Raw genomic sequence first — 27,861 nt, 5'->3', positions numbered from 1 at the left:
CCTTGGACGAGTCATTTACGTTTGTACCCTAGATAAGTAATTTGCTAACTGGAATCCCGGTGACATCAAAGACCTCTGTATCTCTCAAGGTACCTATCTGACACTTGGGGACTAACTCATCATCGTCTATAATAAAAGTATTAAGGAATTCTGGGCTATTCTGAATATATGCACATATGAGCCCACATGCTATAAAATCCTGTGCCCATCTATAACTTTTAATAGCTTAACTAAAGCAAGATAGAACCGATTTGTGAATGGCACATATGATGATTCTGTGACTATTTTGGCAACTATTGTAATATAATTGTAAACATGTGTTCATATGTGAGACTCTCTGACCACTATGAAGTGCAAACTTTGGATGATAAAGGCAGCTTGGATGAATGGCAAGAGTCCTTTTGAATGCCTAACCCACATGTCAGGAAGGTTAGGATTTGCTTTACAGACACATTGTTGTCTGCCCAGCCCCCATCTTTCTGGGCCCTGTACCCACTCCACACCATACAGAGTTACCTCCAGAGCACAATTTTTGGACAACATGGCTTGGTCTTCTACCTACAGCTGACTGGCCTGGGAATAAACACCTGACTTCAGATAGGCTGAGCCACAGGCATTTCTGGAAAACCTACCTTCAGGAACCTAACCTTCCTGAGCCAATGAGAAGCCTTTCCCTGGATTTCAGTTACTGCAGGGAAAAAGAAGAGATGGTCTCTCTTTGACTTCTGCTGGCTGACTCTTAAAGGTATGATGCTGAGGACAGTGGGATGATGTCCACCAACCATCACAAATAAAGCGGACAGGCAGAAAATAGTAGAGACAAGACGAGGAGAACACTTCCTTCTCTGCCCATGCCTCTGAAGTCCAGTCCCTATTTCTGCCTCTCTGATGGTTTGGTTATTTCAACACTTACTTGTATGTCAAAAGCCTATACGCCTCCTTACTTATTAGTTTGAGTTTAATTTCTGTTATTTGAAGCAAAAAAGAAAACAAAACCATGCTAATATAAACTTAAAGAGTTTTAAAATGACCTGGCGACCTCACGAAGGCTCTTGTAGGAGTTCTCAGTATTTTGGGATGGGAAGATCATGAATTTTATCAAGCTACAAAGGGTGTTGGGTCCTTTTATGAAATGAGCAATTGCTCTGTAATTGATTTGGTGGGTAAACTGAATTTAAAAAAATATCCGCTATTCTTAAAGTGGGCCTACCCTTACATCCTAGAAGTTCAGGAGGGGGTGAGGGTACAAGTGTGACTCTAGTTAAACAAAGTAAATGGTCCACAAATGTTGTCATGTGGCCTCTGGGGACCACATTATTGAAAATTATTGCTGCATTCTAAACAGACCATCTGAGAAGGATAATTACTTCACAATGACTAGATCAATATTTTGTCTTCTTCTTTACTACTTGAGTGATTGGATCTAAGGCCAAAGGAGAAAATCAGGGCAGTCCCCCGGAACTCACTGCAACCCAGCAGGGGAGATCGATGTGTGTGCTTGGGACCCCATGGAGGGGAGTGGGGCCAGGGAGCACAATCATTAGTGCACCAACTCAATTTAAAATTCTCAATGAGAAAAGCCATGCCTATCTATGGCTCTTTGGTCACAGCATTTTAAAAATTGCCTGCGGGTACAAGGTGTAACTCATTTTATGTGTAGTTTATTGAATAAGTTCATGAATTGAAGATCCTTTCACATACGTGGCAAAGTGAAGAGCATCTTTCCATTCTGTCCAGGAGGGGCCACATCTCAAGCTCAGAAGAGAGAGAGGTGATGATGCTAGAGAGGTGGAGAGAGATGATGGGGCTAGAGAAGTGGAGAGAGGTCTTTCTGCAGGAGAATAAAGGCAGTGTTCCCGCTGTAGGCAGGTGTGGATGTTCCAAGTATCCAGCATCAGACTCCACTAACATGGCATTTGTGACAATTTTACTCTGACAGAGTGGGCCCTGACCTGCATCCTACTCATTACTGAGAGACAACCTTACACTGTCCCTTTAAGAAGCATGATTCAACATAAGTTTCTTACAGCTTTCCAATAAGAGTAAGATAAAGTAATATAAAAGAAATAAGGCATTTTTCCAGAGCGACTGCTTACCTTTAACCTAAACAAAATGCCTTTTACGCACCTTAGAAGCACCATTTATATGCAAGTAATGTGCTAACCGCAAATGGGACTTATTACCTAATTAAAGCTCATCACAGAGCATCTTTTCAGAGCAATGTTTTGTTGGATGTTACAATTACAAGTGAAAGTGATAAAATACTCTTTGAGCATTTCCTTTTATTCCAACATATTACTATTCTCCCTGGACTTCTCCTGTCAGTCCTCAGGCTGATGGAAATGTGGCAGTGAGGGGGAGCTCGGCTCTGAGGCTCAGAGTGCTGCTTCAGACGCCAGACAACTTGGGTTTGAGCCTGCGTCTGCCACTAACTGGTGCACGACTGGCATGTTACAGATGCTCTCCGTGACTCAGTTTCCTCCTCTATAACCTGGGGATAATATTAGCACCTACCTATTAGGCTGTAGTGGGGATTAAACAAGTCAATATATATAAAGCATATATATATATGCATTTTTTTAAATAATAGTTATTTTCTTTGTAAATACAACACTACAAGATTCGAAGTCAATGAGGTCTAAATAAAAGGTAAGGACCCCATTTCTGCCACCATTAACATGTTGGGTAAGACTCTTAACCTCTTTAAACTTCAGAATCCTAATTAGTAAAATGGGGTAACCATGCCTACACTGGGTTGGTGAATAGTCTAGATGCAATGTGCAAGAGGTCCTGGCAACCATTTCCAACTGTGCTCATGAGAACACCAGGTTCTGTCAAGCTGCATGGGTGCACATGGATTCTGCATTAGGAGGACACATGCTTCCTTCCTTTTGTCTGACCACAGGCCAACAAAACAATCAAAATCAGCCCCGGCTTCACAGAGACTTGCACATACCCTAGCTATAGCTCCTTGGAGAAGGAGCTACTGCCCAATATACCCCAAGGGGTGCATCAAAGAGAGAGAGAGAAGACTGCAGTGGGCACTGTGGTCAGCCCCTAGTTACAAGGCAGCCAGAAACCTGCCTGTCTGGGATGTCCAGAGACACAGACACCTGCAGGCTGGCACCCCATAAATTCTTTCCCCGGCTTCTTTCTCAAGGCAAGAAGAGAGCTGCCCCTGCCGAGGCCGCGCGCCCCCGCCCCCCCTCCACAGCACCTCCGTGCACAAAGTCAGGGCCCTCGGGCTCCCCATCAGACTGCCTGCCTGAAGCACACACTGGAGCCAGGGAACTTGCCTGAGAAGCCAGTAAAATTTTAATGCACTCTGTAGTGCGGTCATGTCATACTCGGTTATGGCAAATAATCCCAGATGCCTGCAGAGGTAAAATGGAGCTGTAATGTGCTTGCCTCCTAACCCGAGCTGACAGCAATGATGTACGACTACCATTAGCGGAAAATATCACTTCAACTAACCCATGATCCAGCTCCGCTCAGGGTCACATTATCCATGAGGAACAAATTACACTCCCAAAGTAAATACAAATTTTCTACACAAAATGGGTACAAAAAAAAGGGAAGGGGGTGATCCCTTCCCTTCTCCAGCATGCTGCTGAGTGACACAGATGATAAAGGACAGGACAAATCATTGGCTGACAGAGGGCTGTGCCGTAATCAGCTCAGCCGGCACGCACTCCAGCTGATAAACACTGTATTCTCCCCTTAGTGGCAAATACATAATCTTTAACATGGACATGGCAGCTTTGGATATTACTACCCTTTGGGCTGCAGGAATGCCCCATGCAGCACCTGGAATCAGAAAAGAAAATGCCCTGTAGCCTTGGCAGACCCAGAAACCCTCTGCCAGGGTGGGTGTCAGTGTCTAGGGAAGGCCAAGAGGGTTCCTAAGGTGGCGAAGGACAACACAGAGTGACACTGTTTGGGGGTGCGTAGGTTCAGTGGCCATGGTGATATCATGCCTGTTCTCCCATGTGCTGGTAATAGGAAGAAAAGTCTGGGGAGATCACTTGGATGCAGGAGGCTCTGGACTGGGAGCTTGAAAATGAGCCTCTGTTCAGGCCAGTTCTCCCCACACTGTCCGGGGGATTTGGAGGGGAGGAGAGGAGTAGGTCTGTGACAAGTCCCTTTTCCTTTGTGAGATTTAGACAATCAACAAAGCAACTTCCAGGTGTAACAGGAATATTTATATGGCACCTACTAAGTGTCAGGCACATACTAGGCGTGGGGTACATGCTGGGAGTCTAGGGCTTAATAAGATATTAAATGTTTATACATATATAGACACTAAAATAAGACTGGGTTCCTTGACCAAATATGGCTCATGCTTAGTCTTCTGGTTGGTATGGTCTCTGTCTCCAAGTACTCATGGTGGCCCTCAGGTGATTTGCTGCTTGTTTGTAGGAGGTAAGACATACCTTGTAGGCCTTCCCTTTTCACCTTGGGCAATTGCTTCCCAGATTTATTTTAAAAATGGCCCATTTCAGAAGAGCTTATACATCTAAGTTGTCAGTGAAACCAAATTGTATTTATTCAGTTTCCTGAGCAACTGCCATGCTTGAATTTTTAGAAGCTAGTGGGGTTGAGGGTGGATTGATAAGATATAATCCAGGCTTCTTGTAGCCCAAGGACAATAAGGCACAGAGAGGAAGGTAGTAGGGTTCTCAAATGGCACTTCTGGGCATATCTCAGCTCACCCTGATATACAGGGAAGCAACATGTTATGGGGAAAAGAGCCCAGTTCTTGGCATCCTAAGAGACAGTTTATGCCTCAGCACCATCATTTACTAGCTCTCAGATTTCATTTTCTTTATTTGTAAAATGATGAGAAGATACAGTTGTTGAAAGGACCTATCATTGAGTTTGGTACATTACAGATGGTCAGCAATGCTATATATAAGGATACATGTAGAACCCATAAAAGTATTTAAACATGTCATATAAAATGACATTTGCAAAGTATTTCAAATAATACAATCTTCTCTTCAATGCAAAGGGGTGAGTCTTATTATTTAATTATTACTATTGACCTTACTCTTAATTCTTTTGCTGTCCTTGAGAAATGAGTAGCATCTACATGTTTTAGTCCAAGAAAGTAGGAAGATGAAAATACACTAAAAGCCCTTCCCCCTTCAAAAATAAATATGTAAAAAAAGTCAAAACTGAACCCCTTGGGAAACAACTATCATCCCAGGGATTCCTGGTCAGTCCTTATTTCAAATGCTCCATTCCACTGTCTCCATAAACATGGAAGTACTTAGAAGACCATGAGCCAAGCCTGGGTTTGGAACATCAGGAGAAAGCAGCTCCTGGTCCCTCTCTAAGTGGCGGGAGATGTCATGCAGGTCTACAGCCAGTGTTTCTCAGTGTGACTCTCAGAGCTCCAAGATGCAGAGAAAGAAGGCGATCGGACCTTCCAGCTGAAACTTTCACACACACACACACACACACACACACACACACAATGCATGACTACAAAGAAATTCATACATCTTTATTAAGGACAGAACACTCGCCAACTGGAATTAACAATAATAAGACCCATTCTTCTAACAAAGAACAGCCCAGATTATACGCCATGAGAAGCCACTAGCATACTTCACGTTGTTAAATGTGTCACCAGTACAAAAGCCTTTACTAGGACCTTCCAACTATTCAGATGACTCAGGATTCATATTCAATTTCATGAGGATGAAAAGCATCACTTCCCCCTGACTCCTCCTTGGCTCTGCAATGTCCTTTCGTGGTAAGTCATCAACCCAAGCCGATGGCTCATTCTAGGAGAAAGCAGCTGACCTGTTCTCTGGGATGTGGAATCAGTTACTCAACCCTGCACTTTTCCAGAATTCCTTTTATAGGTTCAAATAATACTTATTATCAGTCCAGTGAGTTCCTAAAGCACATTATGTAAGCTAGCTCTTCATGTGTCCCCATGCACTCCCAAATAGAGTAATTAAGGAACAGAGATTAAGCTAATTGCTCTGCTGCCTACTGACAGGTGCATGGTGACAGACATAACACAGTTAAGCAACTACAATGCCCATGTTGGTTCATCACTAGATACTTGGGGGAAAAAAGTGGATATGAATGTTTCCTTCAGTTACTTGGAAGAGTCAACAGAGATGTGCTCTGACCTACCCACTATGTGCATTCCCTCTTAGGAATTTGAGAATGAAGACAATCCTTATAAAACTTCCTTGTACCTTGGCAAAGAGGAAAGATTTCACATATTAATTTCCCTCTTACTCTGTCATGTTGTTGGGCCTCTGTAAATAGCTACATAGAAAATCAGGATATTCGGTGTTGGATCATTAAATCCAGGCTCATTTTATAGATGACAAAACTAATACTCAGCAACATTAGGTAACCTGCCCCAGGCCACACAGCTGGCTGGTGAGAAATAAGAAACAGGTCTTCAGAGTATCCTTCTCCATTACCCTCTCACAATGAACAACAGAACATCTAGACCTGCTCTTTCTCCTCTCTATTCATCCTACAGAATAAGAGTGTAACTGAAGACATCTGACAAATTTCCAGTAACTCTTGAGTATTCTTTTCATTAATTTACATTTAATAAAAAATCTGTACATTTGTAACCTCTAGCTTTTTCAGTTGCATGGCATGGTCTTAATGGGCAGATATTCAACATACACATTCAATGTGAGTGAAGCAATTTTTGGTTTGGCATAAAAATGCTGTGATATGAAAAAAAGAGAAGAACTTAATGAAAGTCAGAATTAAAAATAATCTGCAATAGAAATTTAATGCAAAGATTGTATTAGTAGAATTTTTGGATGGATACGATGGAATTAAGGCAGTTGGAAATATGATGATGTTGGAAGAACAATTTTGACCCAGACATAATCTTAGAGCAGTAAAAAGAGGTTAAGTGGATGGGCATTATGGAAATCAGGCACCCAAAATGGAAAGCTCTTGAAATTCTGCCAGAAGTTGTAGAAATTTCCAAATAAGCTAGCGAATTTACAGATGGCTTAGAAGTGTCTTATGAGAAAATAAAATTGTAAAATAAATATAGAAGGCAGAAGATGAGAGCACATTTTTGTTGAAATTCAGAAAATAAACACTGGGGTTGACATGAACTTTTTTTCTGAACTTGTTTCATGTATCCCCTCCATTTGGAGAGGAGTATCCAGGAAAGGAAATGCAAATTTAGCAAAACAGTGAACTTTACTGAACACCCAATTTGTGCCCGGCATTATACTAGAGCTGAGGATCTGAAGACAAGAACATGGGCCCCTGCTCGCCGCCTGGGGAATGGTTGTTGGCTCTACTGCTGTGAAACTGGAAGGGAGGAGGACATTCCTCTCTGTAGCTGCAAAACAGCACAGCATTTCTGCGTTGTCTCCTGATCAGAACACCTCCTGTTTCAAACCAGGGATGGGAAAGCAACAATGAGGGCCTTCTGAGTCTCAGGAATGTTGCTGAGGGTGCACAATCTTGACCGATTGTGAAACGTGGCCAGTCAAGGGGTGGGACTCTTCCACTCTAAGCACAGCCACATGCCCAGTCTTCAGTTTGATATCTCAGCACTTTCTGAGTCCTTCAGGAGCCAAGTTAGGCATGTGGTTTGTGTTGAGCTAGGAACATAAGCCTCTGCTGGTCTCCTCGCTGCTTTTCTTAGAAACGGCACCCTTCCCACACAAGTGAAAACAAAATGATCAAACCTACAAATTTAGCATGGATTAAAAAATTATAATGCAACCAAAAAGTGGGTGCAAGTTGGGGAGACGAAGCTGATGTGGAGAAGAAGTGGTACTGCCCTTGCCATTGGTCAGAGTCCCAGGAGACTTCCAGGCACTGGTGAGCAAACCACAGGAGCAAGGCAACCTTCTCGAGGTCACTCGAATGGTTAAAGGCCCAGACAGAGGAACTGCCATCGGAACTCACGCTGAAAACTTCATGAGGAAACTGGGAAGAGTTCTTATCTGTGACGAGATTGTATATGTGTGTTTTGCATGTGTGTATATGTCATGCATCTATAAACATAAGCATGTGGGGGCATGTACACAAATACCTGCATAGTTTTCTAGTCTTTCCTCTCAAATTGTTAAGAGCATAGACAATGAAAAAGTATGTTTCTCTTTGACATTTGTTATAAGGTAGTGGTTCTCAAAACCAATTGTGTACCAGACTTCCCTAGGAAGCATTTAAAAAAATACAGATGCTGTGCCCCATCCCAGATGTACTGAATCAGCATGTCTCCCCTGGACATCTGGGAACCAACAGCGTTTGGTATGTGGGACAAGAGCTGTACCATCCAGGACAGCATGCCTGCTTGTGGCTCCAAGGCTTTGCCCAAAAGAAAGCCTGATGTTTAAGATAAGGAGTTCAAAATACATTGGTTGGGGGCCCTTCTGAATCTCACTGCCCTTCCATTCAGCTTGTAGCAGGAAGCAGAGCCCTTGGGGATGAAGGCTGAGCCCCAGGTTCCAGTGAAAACCAATCCTCCCTGAAGTCCTCTGGCAGGTTCCTGGCAGAGCTTGAGCTTTCTAAAGAGGAGGGTAGGCTTCCTCCTGCCCTGAGGGGGTCTCTCCCCTTTCACCCAAGTAAAACTAATGAAACTAACATTTATGGAGCACACACTATGCCCCAGGCCTTGAGCCAAGTGCCTTTACTGAACTGTCACAAGACTACAGGAGGAGCTGTTGTTATCTCCATTTGGCAGATGAGAGAACTGAGGCTTGTCCACAGCTACAAAATGGTAAGGGACGGTCAGAAAGAAGCCTAGGCCACCGGGCTCCGATGCCCAAGTGTTGGACCACTGAACACTAGGCCTTCCAGCCAACTCTGCCACGTGGCCCACACAATAAGAGGGGGATGAGTATATAAAGAGAGAATGACTTTTAATCTTCACATGAATTTCATGACCCAATAGGAGGGTGTTCTTTGGCATAATGGGCTGCTGTGGCAGAGAAAGAGGAAGCGAGAGGAAATATAGGCCAAATATGTGGAAATGTGTATGTTGCCTCTTTGTTCTCATGATGCCAATTCATTTCCAGTGGGGGATTGGAATAATTGCTTAATGTGGGTGATTAAGGCGCCAAGTGCTGCCTCTGTCACCTACCACAGTGAAGACAACCCCACACCTGAGTGCAGCGCCCCAGCCTTTCCCAACTCCGCCCATTCCCACCTCACTAGAGCCCTCCCGGCTCTCTGATATTGTGTAAAATGTATTCTCGGCTGGGAGGGGAGGCTGGGAGAGATGTGTAGCTCATGGCTCATCAAAGCCTTTCCACCCACAAGTACATCTTCTGCATTTATGGAAAGCTCTGCTTTTCAGCCCCTTTCCCAGTCACTTCCACATTAATTAGTAAGGGTATCATTTTATAAATTACAGCTTCGTATCAGAGGAAAGCAGAGTTTATCTTAATTCAGTCAGCTGTGTGAAATGCAGTACCCTAATTTTAGACCGCCAGCTCTGCAGATCCCCGCGGAGTAAGAGAATGACAGGTCTTCCAGAGAGAAGTCCCAGTGGGTGCCCTACAAGTCTCACTTCTGCCTCCAACAGCATCCCTGGTGGGGCTGCTGACGGGATCCCAGGGCACTGAGTGGCATCTTTTCCACCATTAGCAATTCAGATTTGAATGGGAATCCTCCAAGGGGCACATGAAAGCAGCCCGGTTAGCTGCGGGGCTCCGAGAGGGCCCAGGCAGGAGGCTCTGGCACAGAGGAGGCTGACAGGGCCCGGGCTCTGGCACAGAGCACAAGTCTGGGGGGATGGTATTAAAGCCAGTGATAAACACTGGACAATCCCAGTCCAAAAGGGGAGCCTGATAGTCTTAACCATAACAGGGCGAGCAGGCATGGCTGCAGTTTAAGAGTCCCAATTGCTCCTGTCAGGAGCCCTGGGAGGAATGCCCCGGGGAGGGGAGCAGCGACAGGTGAAGTGAGTGTGGTTGTGGAGCAGCTCCCAGGTAAGAAGAGACCTGCAGGGCCACCACAGTCCACAGGAAAGACGACAGGAGCGGGGTGGAGGGCAACAGAGGCAGAAGTGCGCACAGGAGGGAGGATCAGTCCGAACGCCCACCCCTCCCCTGCCATCTTCCCACTCCCACGGACGTGCCTATATATACATCTCCTTATTCTCCTGCATTGCCCTTAATCGTCCTGAACTGAGTGGTGGGCACTGGCTACTTCCCACTGCCCACAGTCTGGTCTCATAGACTGAAACCCAAACAGCAATGACTTGGGAATCTGGTCCCCGGAAGGATTAGTTTGCAATAGGTGGAAACACCCGGATCCCTCTGAAAGCCAGGGGCAGCCTTGGTAATTGCCCAAATGACCCGTTAGCTGATCGTCTTGAGGAGTGGTGCTGAGACCTGGAGGACTCTGAGGTCGGGCCTGAACGGGCCCAGGCGTGGGGATTTCACAGCTTCCCCGTGATTGGGTGTGCCGCCAGGTTGAGACTGCCTATGAAGACATGCACACAGAATGCAAAACCAGACATCCTCACCACCTCTACCACTGCTGGTAGGTGACGCTTCCGGAATTCACAAGGGGCTGTGAGAACCCGAGCAGGCTCATCCCCTTGGAGAAGTGCCACCACCTTGGACAGAGAGGCCCACCATCACTGCGGAAGAGCCACTGGAATGGCAGCAGGTACTTGTCCTGCCTGCTGCCTGTGGTGACACCTGTGCCACATGGGATGTGGCCCGACAGCTCCAAGGGTTGGTGGGCATGCCTTGAACACTGCCCTCCATGCTGCCCATGCGCCTCTGGCACCCACTACACACTGGCGCCCGAGACACCAGGAGACTGGCTTCAAAGCAGCTCATACTCTGGGGGTTGGAGTAAGGAAGCTCCTAGCTGTCAGTTAAACAAAAGACTAGTCCACAGCCCCCTTTGCAGCGTGTACTTTCGCTGTCATCCAACAGCCCATTACCATGTCACAGCACCGCACACCCTTCCATAGGTCACTTTGTTTAAAATGACACGGATAATGCACATGTCAGCAAGCTGACAGTCCTGGCCGTCCTTCAGAGATAAAAACCTCAAGGCGAGAGCCTGTTCTTATCTGGGGACACGCATTGGTCTATCATCCAAGTCAGGCAGAACATGATTTCTCCAGAGAGCACTTTTTTCATTTCCTGATTTTAAGGAAATCAAATAAGCACCATTTGTCTTCATCTGAATATGCTTGACCTGCTCAAATGATGATGTCTCGCATTTTATAACAGGCTACATATGCTGAATTCAAATTAACAACAGCACCGAACAAGAGCCTTCACATCCCTCTTGGAGGCTGGCAGCAGAGGAGGAGGTCGAGTCTGGGCTGATGGAAAGATCCCAGTAAACGCTAACTGCAGATGCTGGATAAAAGCAGCAAGCAGGTAAGAGGAGATGGAAAATGGGGCTCAGGGACGCCGGCTCCGCAGGACAGATCCAGAAACTGGGGAAGGGAAGGGAGGACCAGCAGTTCCTTTGGGTGCCAAGTAACAGATAAACCACAATATTCAGGTAACTTGTGGAAATACATAAAGTAGGAATAAAACTGGAAAGAAGTTGGGTTGGGGGATTTGAATACCTAGGAAGAAAGACCAAACAGACAAACCATCCCTTTGCTTCAGGCAGCAGGACGTTCACATTACCAGGCCGTGGTCCAGTCTTCTGAGAGCTCAACCCAGAGCTCCCGTTCCTCACCCACGCGGAACCGGATACACCGAGGCTGGTGGCCATCAGCCTCGAAACAGAGCGCACCTGCTGGAAGAACTGCCCTCCCACCTGGCCATCCACCTGATGGGAGAGTGCAGTTCCCCTCTGGCCGCCTCTGCTCACCCCTCGCCCCAGGATGACATTCCTAGAAACATTACCATTGGCATCTCCATCGAGAAGGCCCATATGCACAGAAAAGCAGGAAGAAGCATATGGGCCAGTAAGATAAATGAAAACATGACATTATAAATACATACTAGCACATTTAATGTTCCAATCAAGGATTAAAAAAGAAAAATCAGATGGCTATGAAAATAAATCATTTCCTCTTTTGAAATCTTTTATAATGTGAAAACTTAGTGTCACATATATGCACTATTAAAGGGCTTATTTAAAAAAAGTGGACCTCACAAATTAGTTGTTATCTCTTATCAAAGAAAACATCACTATGTGAATAAAACCTGACTTTACAGAAGAGAAAGGCGCTGCCCCCATGAAGCTGGTACCACCCCACCCCCTGCAGCGTGTGTGGAAGAACCATGGCGTTCAGTGTCTATGTACTGTGCCCACAACTGGGGGCGGGGAGTCTTACCTTCTCTTCTTGGTCACTGTCGCTGTCACACTGAAAAAGAAAACAAGAGAATGAGGGTTAGTGCAAAAATGGAGTAGGTTTTTGTCTTTAATACAGAAAACAAAAGCAAGACCAATGAAGGAAAAAGGAACATGGTCTGAGCTGGGTGGAGATTCTTCGGCCCCAGTGCTGGTAAACGGGTAAGAAGCAGGATGCTGAGCAGCTGCCCGCTGCGTCCTCTGTGCCTGTGCTCTGTGGCTCTCCTGTGGGCAGTCTGGTGTATGCTCATCACCCCAGTGAGCCCTCCCCTGTTGCATGGCAGAGGGGATGCCCAGCGGGAACCAAGCCGGCCACACGGTTAAGGTGAATCAAGATCATTCAATGGGATTGAGAGCAAAATCAATTCTTTAATGGAGACCTTCTACCTTCTATTGTCAATGGCTGTCTCACCCCTGGTGCGTTTCTAGAAGAAAAGAGGTAAACCGCTGGGCACTGCCTTCTCTCATTTGGACTGGAAAGGAATAGAGCATAATGGGTGAGGCTCACCACTGGGAGGCTGCCTTTTCCAGAGAACAGAGGGAAGGTTCTCCATAAAATATGTGCCAAGGATAGAGGTCAGGGTACCAAGTCAACAATATGGGCCAAAAAAAAGTGTTAGGACAGTAGACTCACTTGCACCATGTCTAACAGATTCCACGTTCCAACTGTTGAGCTGGGTTTGGGATAACCAGGAATGATAATTAACTCAAAGGGAATAAAGAATACAATTTAAAAAAAAAAAAAAAAAAAAAAACCAAGAATGTTCTGTTATCCAATATCTTGTTTTTTTTTTAAGGGACATGTTTTGTTAAAGTAAATGCACAGCAGATAAACAGTTCATTCACCCAAATGCCTTTGAGAAGCACGGCAGACGTTTAAAGAAGACCCAGGGCTGTCTGTCCCTAAGGTAGCTTTCAGTTTAGCTGTCCAGTCACGCACCGTGGAGTGACCAGGATATGTCCTGAGAAATATGCTGTTTAGTGATGTCATTGTTGTATGAACATCACAGAGTGCGCTTACAGAAACCTGGATGGTAGAGCTTACTTCACACCGAGGCTACAGGTTCTAGCCTACTGTTCCCGGGCTACTGGCCTACACAGAATGCTTCTGTACAAAACAACACGAGGTTAAGTCAAGCACAGGAGAGAAGGAGGCACTCAGGAGAGGCAGGAAACAAGAGCTGTATGAGGCTGTGGCTGGGATAACACTGCATACTGTTTTTCAGCAAACTTTTTTTTATAAGAGAAAGAATACACTCTGAAATAATAATGAAAAAGATAGGATATACATCATCAACCCATAACACGGTCGTAATTATTGTCAAGCATTATGTACTGCACAGAATTACACTTCTATAGGACTGGCAGTGCAGTAGGCTTGTTTGCATAAGCATGTCCACAAAGACACCAGCAACGAGTGGCACCACGATGTTACAACAGCTGCAACGTCCCTCGGTGATAACAATTTTTGAGCCCCACTACAATCTTGGGGGACCACCGTCATATGTGGTGGTTGACTGAAACACTGTTGCGGTGCATGACTGCAGAAATAGAGTTAGAACACAGACTCTGAGCAGGGGGTGCATGATCAGAGCTATGTTCTATTAAGATGACGCGTCCCACGGTGGAGGAGAGAGTGCACTGTGGGAGAAGCCGGGTCATGGGGACACCAGTTTGGCAGCCATCGCACTGTCTACACCAGCAGGGCGCGTGGTTTGAGAAAGAGATGAACAGATGGTAGAGCAATTCTGAAGGTAGAACCAACAGGACTTGATAACACATGGATATGGGAAGCAAGTCAGAGGGATGAGTTGAGGATGCTGCCAAGGATTTTTAGTGTGGCCACCTGGATGTGGGAGTTGATGCTGCTATGAACAGACACAGAAAATAAATGTGCTTATACAGCAGTCACTACTGGCTAGATACCCACAGCCATTCACAATCCCTTCTCTTAGTCTGTACCTTCTCCTGACATTTGGAGAATGAAAAAGCCAGATATTCTCTCTTTTCCAACTTTCCTTGCAGCTGAGGGTGGCCATAGATACATTTTTGGCTGAGACTTGAGGAAATGTCTGCTGACGGTTCTGGAAACATTTTCTCACCTCAAAAGAGAAAGAAAAGCAGAAGCACTTGCCTCTTGCCTTTGAACATGACTGCCTGAGAAAGTGATGTCTGGATCTGGGGCAGCCATCTTGCAGATATGAGGCAAAAGAGCCAAGTACAAAAACAAGATGATGGGGCCAAAGGAAGAAAAATCCTGGCACAATTGAGCCACCTGAACCACCCTCAGAGCGGCCCACCTCTGGACTTGTTTGTTCAGATAACAGTTACAGTATTGAAACCACAATTGAAAATAACCCTCACCCCATCCAAAGGGACATGTTGGTATTATAAGACACACTGTGGAGACTGCTTCCTCTTCCCAGCCTCAGCTGTCCGTGCTACCAGCACTTAGGGGCTCACATCACAGCCGTGCGGACTGGAGGGCTGTCACATTTTCTTTTCCACTGGCTCCTCGCTGCTATAGGCTTACCCGAGTTCTAGTGACAGCGCTGTAACCAAGTACATCTGGATCATTTTCAACCAAGCTTTCAACCTCAGATGGTCTAAGCTTATCCTCTTTTGCCTGATGAGTGGATTTCTCTATTGTAAAAAGTCAAATGAGCTGAGAAAGAAAATGGTGACATGGCGACTTTGAAGGCCTAGAACAGTGGTTCTCAACCTTCCTAATGCTGTGACCCTTTAATACAGTTCCTCATGTTGTGGTGACCCCCCAACCATAACTTTTCGTTGCTACTTCATAACTGTAATTTTGCGACAGTTTTGAATCGTAATGTAAATATCTGATATGCAGGATGTATTTTCATTGTTACAAACTGAACATAATTAAAGCATAGTGATTAATCACAAAAACAATATGTAATTATATATGTGTTTTCCAATGGTCTTAGGCGACCCCTGTGAAAGGGTCGTTCGACCCCCAAAGGGGTCGCAACCCACAGGTTGAGAACCGCTGGCCTAGAACAACAAATAGATGAGGAACAGTTCTCCTGATGGTGTGCTTTCCCCATTGCCTTTAATTAAGCCTTCCTTGAGGTTCCCAAGTTCTGGGCACATTTTCAAGGGTGACAAAGCATGATTTGGGGCGGGGGGGGGGGGGGTGGAGATGGAAGAGGGATGAGGATTTGGCCAGGCAGGCTCATTTTCCCAGATGTTCACAGCCACCTTGTGAGGTAAGCAATGACCGCTGACGGCTGGAGCACAGAGGGAGTGGGGAGGTCGGGAAAGAACCTCCAGTGTCCACACCGCCGCCCATCCTAACAGCAGTGTGTCCCTGGGAATGGGTACTTCTATCAAAGTGTTAAGCTTCCTGCTTTCCAACGGTCCAGTTCTAATTTCAAGGTCCACTTAATTCCGCATCAAGTAATTACTGATATACCCAGAAGCACCTTGTCTCCAGAGCTAAGCATATGGTGGGGAGCTGAGACCTACTGGTATCCATTATGGAAGCAGCACGGATGCCAAGCCGATTAAAAACGCTCAGGCTCCCCACGCAACACGCGGGTGAGTGACAGCTCCTCGACAAGGCCAGTCGCAGAGTCTGCCAAAACAGTCTCTGCTGCGCGGGGGCCCACATGGTGCGCTGAGAAAACAGTTCCATTTCTGGTATTAAATTCCCACACTGACCCGAGGACTTTGCCGTGAGCTCAGCAGGAGCGCGCCATCCAATTTACAGCCTCGCTCTCTGGAGCCTCGAGTGCCAGCCCCTGGCAGAGACGAATGATGGTCAACCCCTCCAGCTCATAAATTATGCAAAAGCAATAAATGCACTCAGCAAACAGCGCCTAACGTTTGCCTAGCCTGGCTCCTAACACACTCTGTAAAAAGCCAGAAGCTCGGCACATACAAGAGGTCTATTCCACTCATAAAGGGGGTTTGTTGACAACTCCAGACGGAAAGCCAGCCATGGGCCTAAGGAGTCTTTCTGCTTCGCTGGCAGCGGTTTATGGGCCTGCTTTATGAAAAAGGGAGGCTGTTTTATAGAGTCAGTGTGGGGAGAATTCATGGTCTCAAATTCACATTTAATACACTGTGCAGCTTTCATACCCTAAGTTCCATACTTGGATTTTCGGCCAAATGATTCTTGGTCTTGAAAGGTTAAAAGAAGAAGTGTCTGCTCCCCAATCCCTAGGTACCCACTCCAATTTATCAGAGTTCACACTGAGCCACCTCCTCATTCAGGTGTATGTTCTGCATGAGGCTGGGAAATGGAAAAGGCATGTCAAATGCAGAAACGGGGTCCCAGCTGGTTTGGCCAGTCTAAGCATTTTGACATCGAGGTCCTGCACTGGTTTATTAGCAAACAGGTTGCACACTAACGACCAGCTCGAGGTGACAGCGGACTCTCCATGACTAGATTTCAAAGTCCTTTGTGCAAAGCTGAAAATATTTTCCTGCATTTTGAAAGCAAGCAGTGAAAAGGAACAACCAGCCCTTATACTAACCCACCCGGGGAAGAATTCTTGGTCACTCAGTCTTCAGACAAAGATACCACCCAAACCCACCACAGACAAAAGAGGGAAGCGAGGTATGGGATCCAAACCACATGCCTCAAACGCAGAATTAGAAAGGGACTAGTTCCTCACCTGAGTACACGCAGATATTCCAACACATCACCATGCACTTCATCGTCCCCTTCCTCCCGCCAGCTTCACAAATTAGACCTGAACCTTCGGAGGCACCTCCTTCCTCTCCCAGACATGTCACATCCCCCTTAAACTCTTCAATCAACCAATAAACCAACTTACCCACCCACCTACCTAATAGTTTTTCCTTTAAAAAATTAATGCATATTTATTGACTACATTTTAAAAAGTCACCCACCAATCTGCCATCCAGAGACACTGTCAACCTATTTGTACAATTCTTTCTAGTCTTCTCCATCCTTTCCCTTCTTCACGCACACACATTTTAGAAAATGAAATCCTAATATTTTGTAACCTGTTTTGTTTTTGCATAATATACCAAATACTTTAGTTTCATGAGTAACACTGACCCTGTACCATCACTTATAAAAAAGGCTGCACTGTAATCCACTGTTTGACTTGTAAATAACAGCTAAAAAGTTCCCTAGTGCTGGATATTTTCATTGTTTCAATTGAACATCCGAGATTTTCCCCTTGTACACGTTTGCCAATATTGTTTTTTCCTTGTATCTTTTCATGGCCCTTCCCGTTCTGCATATTCTTTAATGCCTTGTCTCCCCAGAGCAGCACCTGCAGTTCCACTGTTTCTAGATGGCTTCCAGGGGAGTCCTTGAAGAGTCCCTAGGTTCCATCTACCATTTCTATGTTGAGACTAAAAATCTCTATGCTCACCATTTGCCAGCTCCATGGCTTTGGTAAAGTCTATACATCTCAGTTTACTTAGCTGTAAATGTGGGTGATAATGCCATTTCCCTCATAAGAAGATGAGAATAAAATGAGATAATATGTGTAAACAACTTAGACAATGCATGGCTCAGGGTACGTGCAGACAATAAATGTTAACTATTATCAACACGTTTCTCTGTGCTAATCCCCTCCCACTCAAGCCCTATAAACACCTCAGACTCAAGCATCCCTCTAAATCTAGACCCACCACCCTTTGCTTACCCAACCTGTCCCTCTCCCATGTTGTTCCCACCATCCTTGAGCAGACCTACCTTCCTTTCTCACCCAACATTATCTACTCTGCCTTTTAAATCCTCTCCATCTCCATGGGCATGGACACTGCACTTTAGTGCAGGCACTTGCTTTATCATTACAAGAGGCTAATGATGCTTCCCAGGACCCACTGTCTCTTCTTTTTCTGATCCAAGTCCTTACTGACCACCGTGGACTTCCTCAATTTCAATGTGATCATGACATTGCCAACTTCCCCACCCTAACTTCTAGCCATGCCTTCCGCACAGTGCTCCTCAGCCTTTCTGTGGAGATGGGCCGTTTGTTTTTGTTTTGTTTTCCAATACATTGTGACCAATAATTTTATAATATACAGTTAAAAAGCAAATTGCTAGAAAAATGAAAAAGACATAAACTATGTTATTTGATTTAAAAGATGTAAAATTACTCTATTGAATTGTTATATAAGCTTTCAAATTTTTAGTCTCAACTACCTTACTAACCTCATATCAGAATAGTAACAACCAGCTGATGGATGGGCCTCGGTCTGTGTCCATACTGTTGAGTAGCGAAATTCCAACATACCCCCCCTTGCTCTAGCCACACCTGTGGGACTTGGTCACACCCTCAGCCTTTAACGATTCCCTCTGCTTGGCACTCTATTCCATCAAGTTTCTACCTAAAAACCTTTTTTAAAAAATATATTTTATTTTTTACAGAGAAGAAGGAGAGGGATTAGAGAGTTAGAAACACCGATCAGCTGCCTCCTGCACACCTCCTACTGGGCATGTGCCCGAAACCAAGGTAAATGCCCTTGACCGGAATCGAACCCGGGACCTCTCGGTCCGCAGGCCAACACTCCAGCCACTGAGCCAAACCGGTCAGGGCCTAAAAACCTTTCATGTGCCTCTAAAACCACAGTGACTGTTCCAATACTCTTCTTAGAAGAATTCTTAGAATTCTAATGCTTTTTATGATTAATTGCTTCTGTCTCCATCCCTCACAAAACTGTATTTCACTGTTTGCCACACGTCTTCCTCACCAGAGAGTGATCCCACCCAGGGAAGGGCAGCGCCTTCCTCATCTTTGCATCTCCAGGCCGTGGGACATGGCAGGGCTCAGTCATACTGACACATTTATCCCGTTCTTCTTTGGAATTCTTCCAAGTGTGGTTGATTACACCCAACACAAGCAAACTATGATTTAAAAGACAAGTAATTCCAAAGGAAGAAGGCACAGGAAACACGGACTAATTTGACTGCTTAATACAATGGGATGTATGTTTGAACACACTGGGCAGCGTTAGAATTGTCAGAAGAGCTGAGAGTTGGGGCTCAGAAGAAAATATCTTCTATTATGTGATTATGACTTTATTGTATGTCCTCAAAAGCAAACATTTCTCATTTCCATTTAGGAATCGCAATACCTGTGTTTTAAGACTCCGATCCAAATTGAAGCAAGTCAAGGTCTGCGACACCTCCCTGCCTCATTCAGAATGAGGGAACGAAATGGAATTCTAGGGACCTTGTGATGGAATGCATTCTTAAGCAGAAAGTGGCAATCATTGAATATATCACATGCAATGACATTGAGGAGGGCATTGCTCTCTATTCTGCTCAATGGACCTTGCTGGAGCAGTTATTTCGTATCTCAAATCCATTTATCACTGCCACCAAAGATGTCAGGGCTGAACACCATTGCTGAATAAAGTTATTTTATTCTCCTTTCTGCCTAAAGGAAATGAGAGGAAAATGAGGGAGAACCCCAACTTGTAAACCACTGTGTCTAACATCAGGTACAATTTAACTTTGCCAGTGACAAAACAAATCGGTTCCCCTTTGGGGCAGGTGGTTTATCTAAGCCCGTAAAGACATCCCTCACCTAAAAGCAATTTCAGAAGAAGCCACCTGCAGAAAACATGACACTTATTTTCTTATTTAAAGAAGTGAGGTGGTGGCACGGTGACTAAAAACATGCCCACTATCATCTTCCCACCTGCCCAGGTCCTTGTACATGCAAAACGGGCAGCCGCTAGCTGTTTTCTGTCCCTGTTACCTCACAGAGCCCTCATTTCCATGGCTTACAGTCTTTTTACAGTCTTGGACTTTAAGTGAAATTTAAAGCTCTTGGGGCCCTAGAAATAAAAGGTTTAAACCTGAAGATTTGAGGTAGTCTTCCTGATTACAAAATGAGGCCATTGGTTCCTCCTCCCCTCTAGTGCTACAATAACTATGTCTGATCAAATGAAATCACCCCCCAAAAATGAAAGCCTAATAGAAAAATTGGTATGCCAAACATAGCGTAAAATATAAGAACAAAGTTTCTGACAGTTACAAAATGAGCACACTTGAAAATCATATAAGGTCCAGCAACATGCAGCAGTTGAGGTATAACTGAAAGTAAGCTTTCAGAAGCTTCTGGAATTTTGTATTGGTAAAGTGCGATTCCCCGCATGGGGAGCCTGCAGAATTGGGCAATTTTGCAAGTTCTCAGCTTGTACTGGCTAGAGTTCAAATGCCCGATGTGATTTGAGGGGCTAGGGGAACACTTCTTATTCTCCCTCTAGGGTCTCTTAGATGATCACACAATTTCATTCAATACTAGTAAATAATTTTAAAATGCCTACTATGCTGGTTCATTTTGACTACTGATTAGAAGTGTAAATATACTGACAAATCATTTTGTTCAAACCTGAAGTTCTAAAGCTCACAAATTTATCATCAATATTTTTTTCTTTTTGTCACTTTGAAATCCAGGTGTATTTCATAAAACACTCTGTATGCTGTAAATTTCCACTTACCTCATTAAAATATCGTGGGGTTTTTGGAAGTAGGAAAATAAGTGGATATTTCACAAATATTTGGAGAGTTCATCATTTTCTTGCCTTAGAAGCAAGGAAGTCGCATTTTGCCAAATATAAACATACATAAAACCAAAGACGAAATTTACTTAAAACCCAGAGCCCACAAAGCCCAGTGGTTGGCAAAATGAGAAAAATGAATTTCTTGTCCAAAGGTAAAAAAACTCAGTCTAGGGCTGGGTGATTTGTAAAAGATCTCTTTTAAGCTTAAGCACCAGATCCTTTGCCTCTTTGTCATTGATTTACCGATTCTAAGTCATCAATAGCATTAATCCGTGCCTGCCTAGGGACCTATTACAGATGACTTTGAAGATGGTGTAAAGCAAGAATGTATTATGAGTCCACAGTGTCAGTAGCAGGGAGACCTATTCTTCTGTGTTCTTTGGCGGTATTCTATGTGACCCTGGAGTGCTGCACTCTGCCCTTTCCTGATCAGTCTCTGGTTTCCTTGGGTGGGGCTGGAGCCCCCTAGGTTTGCTTCATCTAAAGCTCGGTTCTTTCAGAGTCCTGTGCTAGCTAATAAAACCCAAATCTGCTGATAAGCAAAAAGGAAAAGTATGTTACGGGTTAAAATAATACAAGAGTCTATTTTTTCCGCTGTGTTGTGATCCATAGAAATCACCCTGAGCCTTTTCCCTTTCTTCTCTGCCTGGGAAGCCAATTGCTTTGATTGCAGTGATATGAGCTAGCTAAAATGACTTGCCCTTGCTTGTGAGGCAAATGGAACATGCTAATAGAACTTATCGCATTACCCGATGCAAAAGTGCCATAGCTCATTACTTTAAGATAAAAGGATATCATTGCAGACGGCAAGCAGAATTGACTTTCTGAGGCCGACTTGATGATGATTTAATCAACTGCTCTCTTTCACTTCTCATCTCTGCGCCTGTCGGTTTCACAGGTGCCGTTAAATGAGACACTCAGAAAGTGAGCGGAGGGAAAGAAATTGCTGTCATTACTTTTCAAGAAAGGAGGTATGCAAATTTTCGACAGAAAGATTGCGTTCATAATGGGCCTGGTAAAATACAAGGATCATGCTTGACAGGTGAGGGCAAGCCATTTGTATGTCCTTAAAGTAGAGCAACCGTTCGTTTAGAAATGCGCTCCGTAAAAGAAACTACAAATGAGAGGTCTGGCGGGGCCGGGGGGAGAGGCAGGCCAAAGTGCACAGGGTTGGTGCAAGCTGGTCTGAGCTTTAGAGAGGAGGACGGTGCTTGAAGTCAAATCCTGGCTCTGCCACATGTGAGCTATAGGACCTCTGGCAAGTATCTTAACCTCTCAGTGCCTCAGTTTCATCACCTATCAAATGGGGCTATTGACAGTATTTACCTCCCCGGCTGTCGAGAGCATTCACTGAGTTAATAAACACATAATAATAATAATTTAATATATAAATTAACACAAAAGGGTAAGGAACAGTGCCTGACACATAAAAAGCACTCTGTAGGTATTAAAAAGCATTCATTCATTCATTCTTTAACAAAGAGCATCTTTTTTTTTTTAAGAGTACATGTGCCAGGTGTTGGAAATCTAGTTTAGATAGAGTACAATTCTTCATTGATTTCACTTATGTAAGTCTTGCTCCCCCAGCAGATGGTGAGCTCCTCGAGAGAGCAGTCTGGAATCATCACAGGCCCCAGGGCAGTTTTAGGACCCTAAACCGTGCCCGATAACAATTTGATGATTTATGGATTCCTCCTCCCTCCTCTTCATTTCATATTTCTGAAACTGTGCAGGACGCTCAAGCCCTTGGAGGAGTCTCCTCCTGAGGCAGGAAATGTCTGTCATTAGCTGGAACCTCAGGCGCTCGCCACGTGTCCTGCGAAGCCTGGAGAAGAATGGGGTGCAGCCGGGAAGAACAGACAGTTGGCTTGAATCCCCTTCAGAAAGCAGAATGAATCTGAATAGATTAAATGATCAGGGTAGTATGAACAGAGGTGTTTTTCATCCACTTTGCCTTCAATAGGTAATTGTTCTATTTTCTCCAATACTCAAAGTGAAAGCATCTTTCTTAAAGTGCCTGTAACTCAGGTAATGAAGCTCCTGCAAGCCATTCTCCCTTCCAGCCTGTTGTGAGGCACTGCTAAGCTGCGCCTACACGGCTCAACTCCCTGCCAAAGGGACAATGTCCACCGCAGGCAAAAGGAGGAAGAGGAGGGTCCAGGCAGCAGAGCAGCTTTGAGCTGTCTCTTTCGGAAGAGCCTGGCTCCTGAACTGCATTTCACTGCAGCATGGTTCTTCCAGGGGAGAAATTCTCCATAGGAGCCATCTTAGAGCGTCTCCCCTACAAATGCCAGCCAGCAGCCACCGGTCATTGAAAAAGATGCCCTGACAGCAGCCTGGAGGGAAACGTTACAAGCTCTCCATTCTCAAGAAGTTAATTTAAGGCTTCCACCGGCAGAGGCAGCACTTGAACCCAGTTCTGTTCATGCTGATTCATGTTCTCAGCCTTGGACTTCATGTTCTCGGCAAGTACAATATACCACCCCACTCCCTCTCATGCACTATCCAAAGGAACTACCTGAAAAACATCTTGTGGGTTGACTGTTTGGCAAAGGGTAAGCCAAGCTGAAACGGAACGGAGGGAGAGCAGAGGCCGTGGGCAGCAGAGAAGGCAGCCGTCGGCCACATTTCCACTCCATCCTGGGCAGCTCTCCCTCCGGAGGAGGCCCAGCACAGTGCCTGGCTCAGGGACTTGCTCATTCAATCTGCGGCTGGCCCAGGTTCAAATTCTGACCCCTCCACTTAGCAGCTGTGCAGTCTTGGGAAAGGTACTTAACACCTGGGAGCCTACCTTTTTTTTTTTTTTTTTTTTTTAATTCTCACCTCAGTATATGTTTTCATTGATTTTTAGAGAGAGAGGAGGTGAGGCAGGGAGGGAGAGAGAGAGATATCAATGTGAGAGAAAAACATTGATGGATTGCCTCCAGTATGTGCCCTGACTGGAGATAGAACCCACCTTTTGATGTACAGGACAACACTCCAACCAAATGAACCCACTGGGGCTGGAGCCTACCTTTTTTTTTTTATTGTAAGAGGGGGTGATACATGCCCCACAGGATTTTTTTGTGAGAATTAAAATTTCACAGTTCAAGCATGTGAAAGCAGCCAGAAAAAAAGACTCAATAGCTTTATTCTTCCAAGTCTTTATAAAAGCTATGTTATATCAAACTCAGAAATGAGGTAACAGAACAGTTGTTTAAATGTTGGGTTTCCATTTTTTGGGGGGTGGTGGTGGTCATTTTATTGCCAGAGGGGAAATCATATTCTGCAAGGATTTCTGCTTGGGCGGTGTCTGAAGACATGATACTATGCTATCCAAAAACAACAACCAAACAAACAGAAACTACCGTCCTCTCTGAAGCAGAGAACAATAGGAGTCTTCTGGTAATGCATGGGCTTATTTCACTGATCAAATACCAAGAAGGCAAGTCACTTTATTTGTATTTATTTATTTTTATACTTCTTATTGTTGATAGTATTAGGGGGGAAGGGGAGATATCTATAAGGCAAGACCCTTTAGAATTCAAGTTTCTAAGCATTCCTTTACGTTCTTGATGAGAAAAAAGAACTGGTGGATACAATTTGGATTTATGCTTCAGTCTAATAGTAGTCAGTAATCTGTGTATAGGGACTCATATAAAATGCATAGATATAAGATATGGGGTCTAAACTTGTAGGTTATGTATAGTGCAATAATGACGTGGGCTTTGACGTTATTAAGATATTCACTCAAATTAAAATTGGCAGAATAAATAGACAGACAAGATAGATATAAAAAAACACACCAGGTGATTATTAGTACAACTAGGAAGCCAGCCATTTTGAAGTTTGTCCAGAGATTCTGACCAGTCCGAATAAGGAGCTCTTTGGACAGCCCTGTGCACAAGGTTCATTTATACGCAAGGCCTACTTAGGGATGGATCTAACAAAATTAACTAACAGAGTAACCTTGGGAAGAGATAAAACTTCCTAGAGCATTAACGTTGGTACCTGCAAAGCGGGGGATTAGTTGATAGACTATAGCTAACGTGTTTGGCACTCGGTAGGCACTCGGCAATTCAACCACTTCTGTCCTCAGGGGCACCCAGGGATGTTTGTTCCCTCTTTCGCATGGAAGGAAGCTTTCTCTGGCTTTCCTCGCCATCCTTCACCTATTGGTTTCCAGCATCTTCAACACTGTGGTCAGTTTCCCCAAATATAGCTCAGAGTTTGTAAGTTACATTAGCAGAATATCCGATGGAAGGTGTCATAGAAAGTGTGTAGCTGAGATAAAGAACTAGACAGTGGTTAGTGGAGTGCATGCTAAGGTGTGTGAATGTGGTGGCTGTCTTAATGTAGCCATGAGAAATACATGGAAACAATCTCAAGGTAAAAGTAAATCCTAAGACGGTAATGCCATATTCTTGAAGATATCTGATCATAATGATATCCTTTTCAGAAAATTAGGAAACTCAAACTCCAAATATACTATATTTTCTTACATTGGACTCACCCTTAGGCCAACAAAAGCAACTGGAAAGGGATGGGAAAAGGGAAAATGGTGCTCTCATATTGCTGAAACATAATGGCCACCTATCAACGTCTCACAACCAGATTGCTTGCTTTGTTTTTAAAATGCAAGGGAGTGAAAAGCACAGCTAAAGGAACAGAAATAGGGCCTGAGACAAACTGATCTACAATTATTAGAAGGTGGTTCGAAAGGATCCAAAGACATGCCAGACTGGTTCCCCCGCCGCCCGCCCCCCCCTCCTTTATTAGGTGCTTTACTATTGCCCTTCTTAGAATTCAGACTCATAACTGGGATTTTAAATTAAATTGTACCTAACAACAGTCTTTATTGTAGGATGGCTTGAAAAGCTAGTCTTCTGAATCATAAACAAGGAAGGGTAGGATTACTATAAATTGTCTGCAAGAAAATACAAATTGCCAAGATAAAAACACCCACTGGCCTGCCAGTCTCAAGTTTCCTGTTTTGACATACTATATGCAGTAATTTGGTATCCACAATCTCTTATTAGAAAATGAATGTGCCATTTTTCTGAATGCTGCAATTACAATAATTGAATTGAAAATGGGGATTGAGTTTCTCTATTTGGAGGAAAAGAATAATTGTGCATTTCTGATTAAAATCAAGGGGGCTGAATGGCGGTTGTACAAATTCCAGCTCCAGGCTCCCTGCGAGACTCCTCCTCAGGCCAGAGGAGAGAAACATTCGACAGAGAAGCAGACCAGCCCCTCGGCAGCAGGCACTGTCTCTGGCCTCATTTGCTTTGTCTCCTGGCCTTCAGTCACGACACCCCCGTGACAGAGGCAGTCAGAACACCATGGCATTGTTACATTTTTAAATGGCAGCCCTGCTGGAGCTCCCCACTGTGTCAAAAATTAAGAGTTAAAATGCAAGGAAAACAAACATCTCTTTGTGTCAAAAACGCCTGTCCCCTTCCAGCCTGCCAACATTCGGAGCACAGCCTCTCTCCTCTGGATGGGGGGTGTGTGTGATGGCAGAGGGAGGGGTGGTAAGAAGAGAACTCAGGCTTTTTTCTAAAGGGCTCTGCTTCTTTTGTTTTAGCAAAACATTGTATGACAAGCCACCTCTTAAGGTTCAGATGTAAGAATGAAAAAGGGATGGAAGAAGAGATCTTGCCCTTTTGTTGGTCTTTTTATTTTATTTTTCATGGCCCCATTGTCTTCTAAACCCCCATTTCTCCTAATGTGAAGGTGAAATTTAGTCTCACAAGTCCTTCCAAATGTTCCTTAAAGTAGAGCTTCCTAAAGAAAGAGAAAAATGTTCCAGCACTAAGTGAGCCATGGGTTGTCTATACTGCTTGCTATTTTCTATTTCATAGCTTTATTGAGATATAACTGACACGAACAGACTGCCCATATTTAAAGGGCACTACTTAATCCATTTTCTCATATATCCACCATGAAGCCATCACCACGATCAAGATGGGGGTGTACACATCCACCTCCCCCAAGTTTCCTTGTGTTTTGTTCATCCCCAGCTCCTCTCCCTGCCCAACCACTGATCTGCTTCCTGTCACTATAGATTCGTTTGTATATTTTCTAGAGCTTTATGTAAATGGAATCACACAGTATGCACTCTTTCTGCCTGGTTTCTATCACTCACTGCTTACTATTTGGACGCCCAATGAAATGGCAGCCTCCTAGCTCCAGCGCATAAGGTGGCCCCCTGAGGCTGCGTGGCCAGGGTTGACTGTCATCCCCCGGGAATAGGACCGATTACTTGGTCTTACTTTATTCTTCAGCTTTACTATGTACTTCAGTAATCAATAAACACTTCTGTGGCAGAAGGTTTATTTTACCCTATAAATCCAAGCAGCAGAGATGATATTAAGACATCAGTATGGATGGGCTCTGCTGCTCTGTAACACTATGAGAACGCAAGCAACAGATTTAAATCTAAGGAGGTTACAGAGCAGTCACAGCTCCTGGCTGGATGGCAGGGCTCGTAAAAGACTCAGGCAAGATCTACAGCAATGCACTGCGAACCAATGGGACTCAGCAGAACCCAAACTGAACAAGCAGGCTGGTCGGGAAAGAATTATAAGCCCTGGCTTGAGTGGAATGTAAAGAGCCCCTCTCAGAAATCCAAACTATTTCTTAACAAATGAAAAGGTAGGGAGCAAATACCGATGACAAGCTGACGGTGCAGAAAACCGGGCTCTGGATGCGGAAGAAGCCTACTTGATGGTAACCTAGGAATCCCAGGAGGCCTAGTCCTCTCCCCTGCAGCCCTGGCCCATGGCTCCGGTAATGATCACGGAGCATCTTGTCTCTAGCTAGCCCTGCAGACTCATCCTTCCTTCCTAATGCAGACGGTCAATTCAGGGGAGAGGAAATAGATGGCTGATAAACACAGGAAAAATTCAACTGCACCACTAATCAAAGATATGCAAATTAAAAAGAGCTTATTTCTTTTTCATCTATAAAAAAGAAAAACAATGTAAGTGCTGATGCTGACACACAGTGTTGGCCAGGCTGTGGTGAGGCAGACAATCGCCCACTTCTGAAGGG

At 44.6% G+C, this 27,861-nt stretch overlaps 1 protein-coding gene across 3 annotated transcripts in view; it reads right to left on the bottom strand.

Annotated features, from left to right (window-relative positions):
* Positions 1–27,861, bottom strand: part of AUTS2 (activator of transcription and developmental regulator AUTS2) — a gene marked incomplete at its 5' end in the record, with an annotated part of 1,127,567 nt that overhangs the window by 305,505 nt on the left and 794,201 nt on the right. For all 3 annotated transcript variants that reach the window (XM_081090564.1, XM_081090566.1, XM_081090565.1), the window contains one exon: positions 12,281–12,310. In XM_081090564.1, coding sequence (XP_080946690.1) covers positions 12,281–12,310 — 30 coding nt within the window. The remainder of the gene's footprint in view (positions 1–12,280; positions 12,311–27,861) is intronic.

Source organism: Myotis nattereri (assembly GCF_964212035.1).
Source record: "Myotis nattereri genome assembly, chromosome: 4".
Lineage (NCBI taxonomy): Eukaryota > Metazoa > Chordata > Mammalia > Chiroptera > Vespertilionidae > Myotis > Myotis nattereri.
The sequence above is the reverse complement of the archived record's forward strand: the minus strand, read 5'-3'. Positions and strand labels throughout refer to the sequence as shown.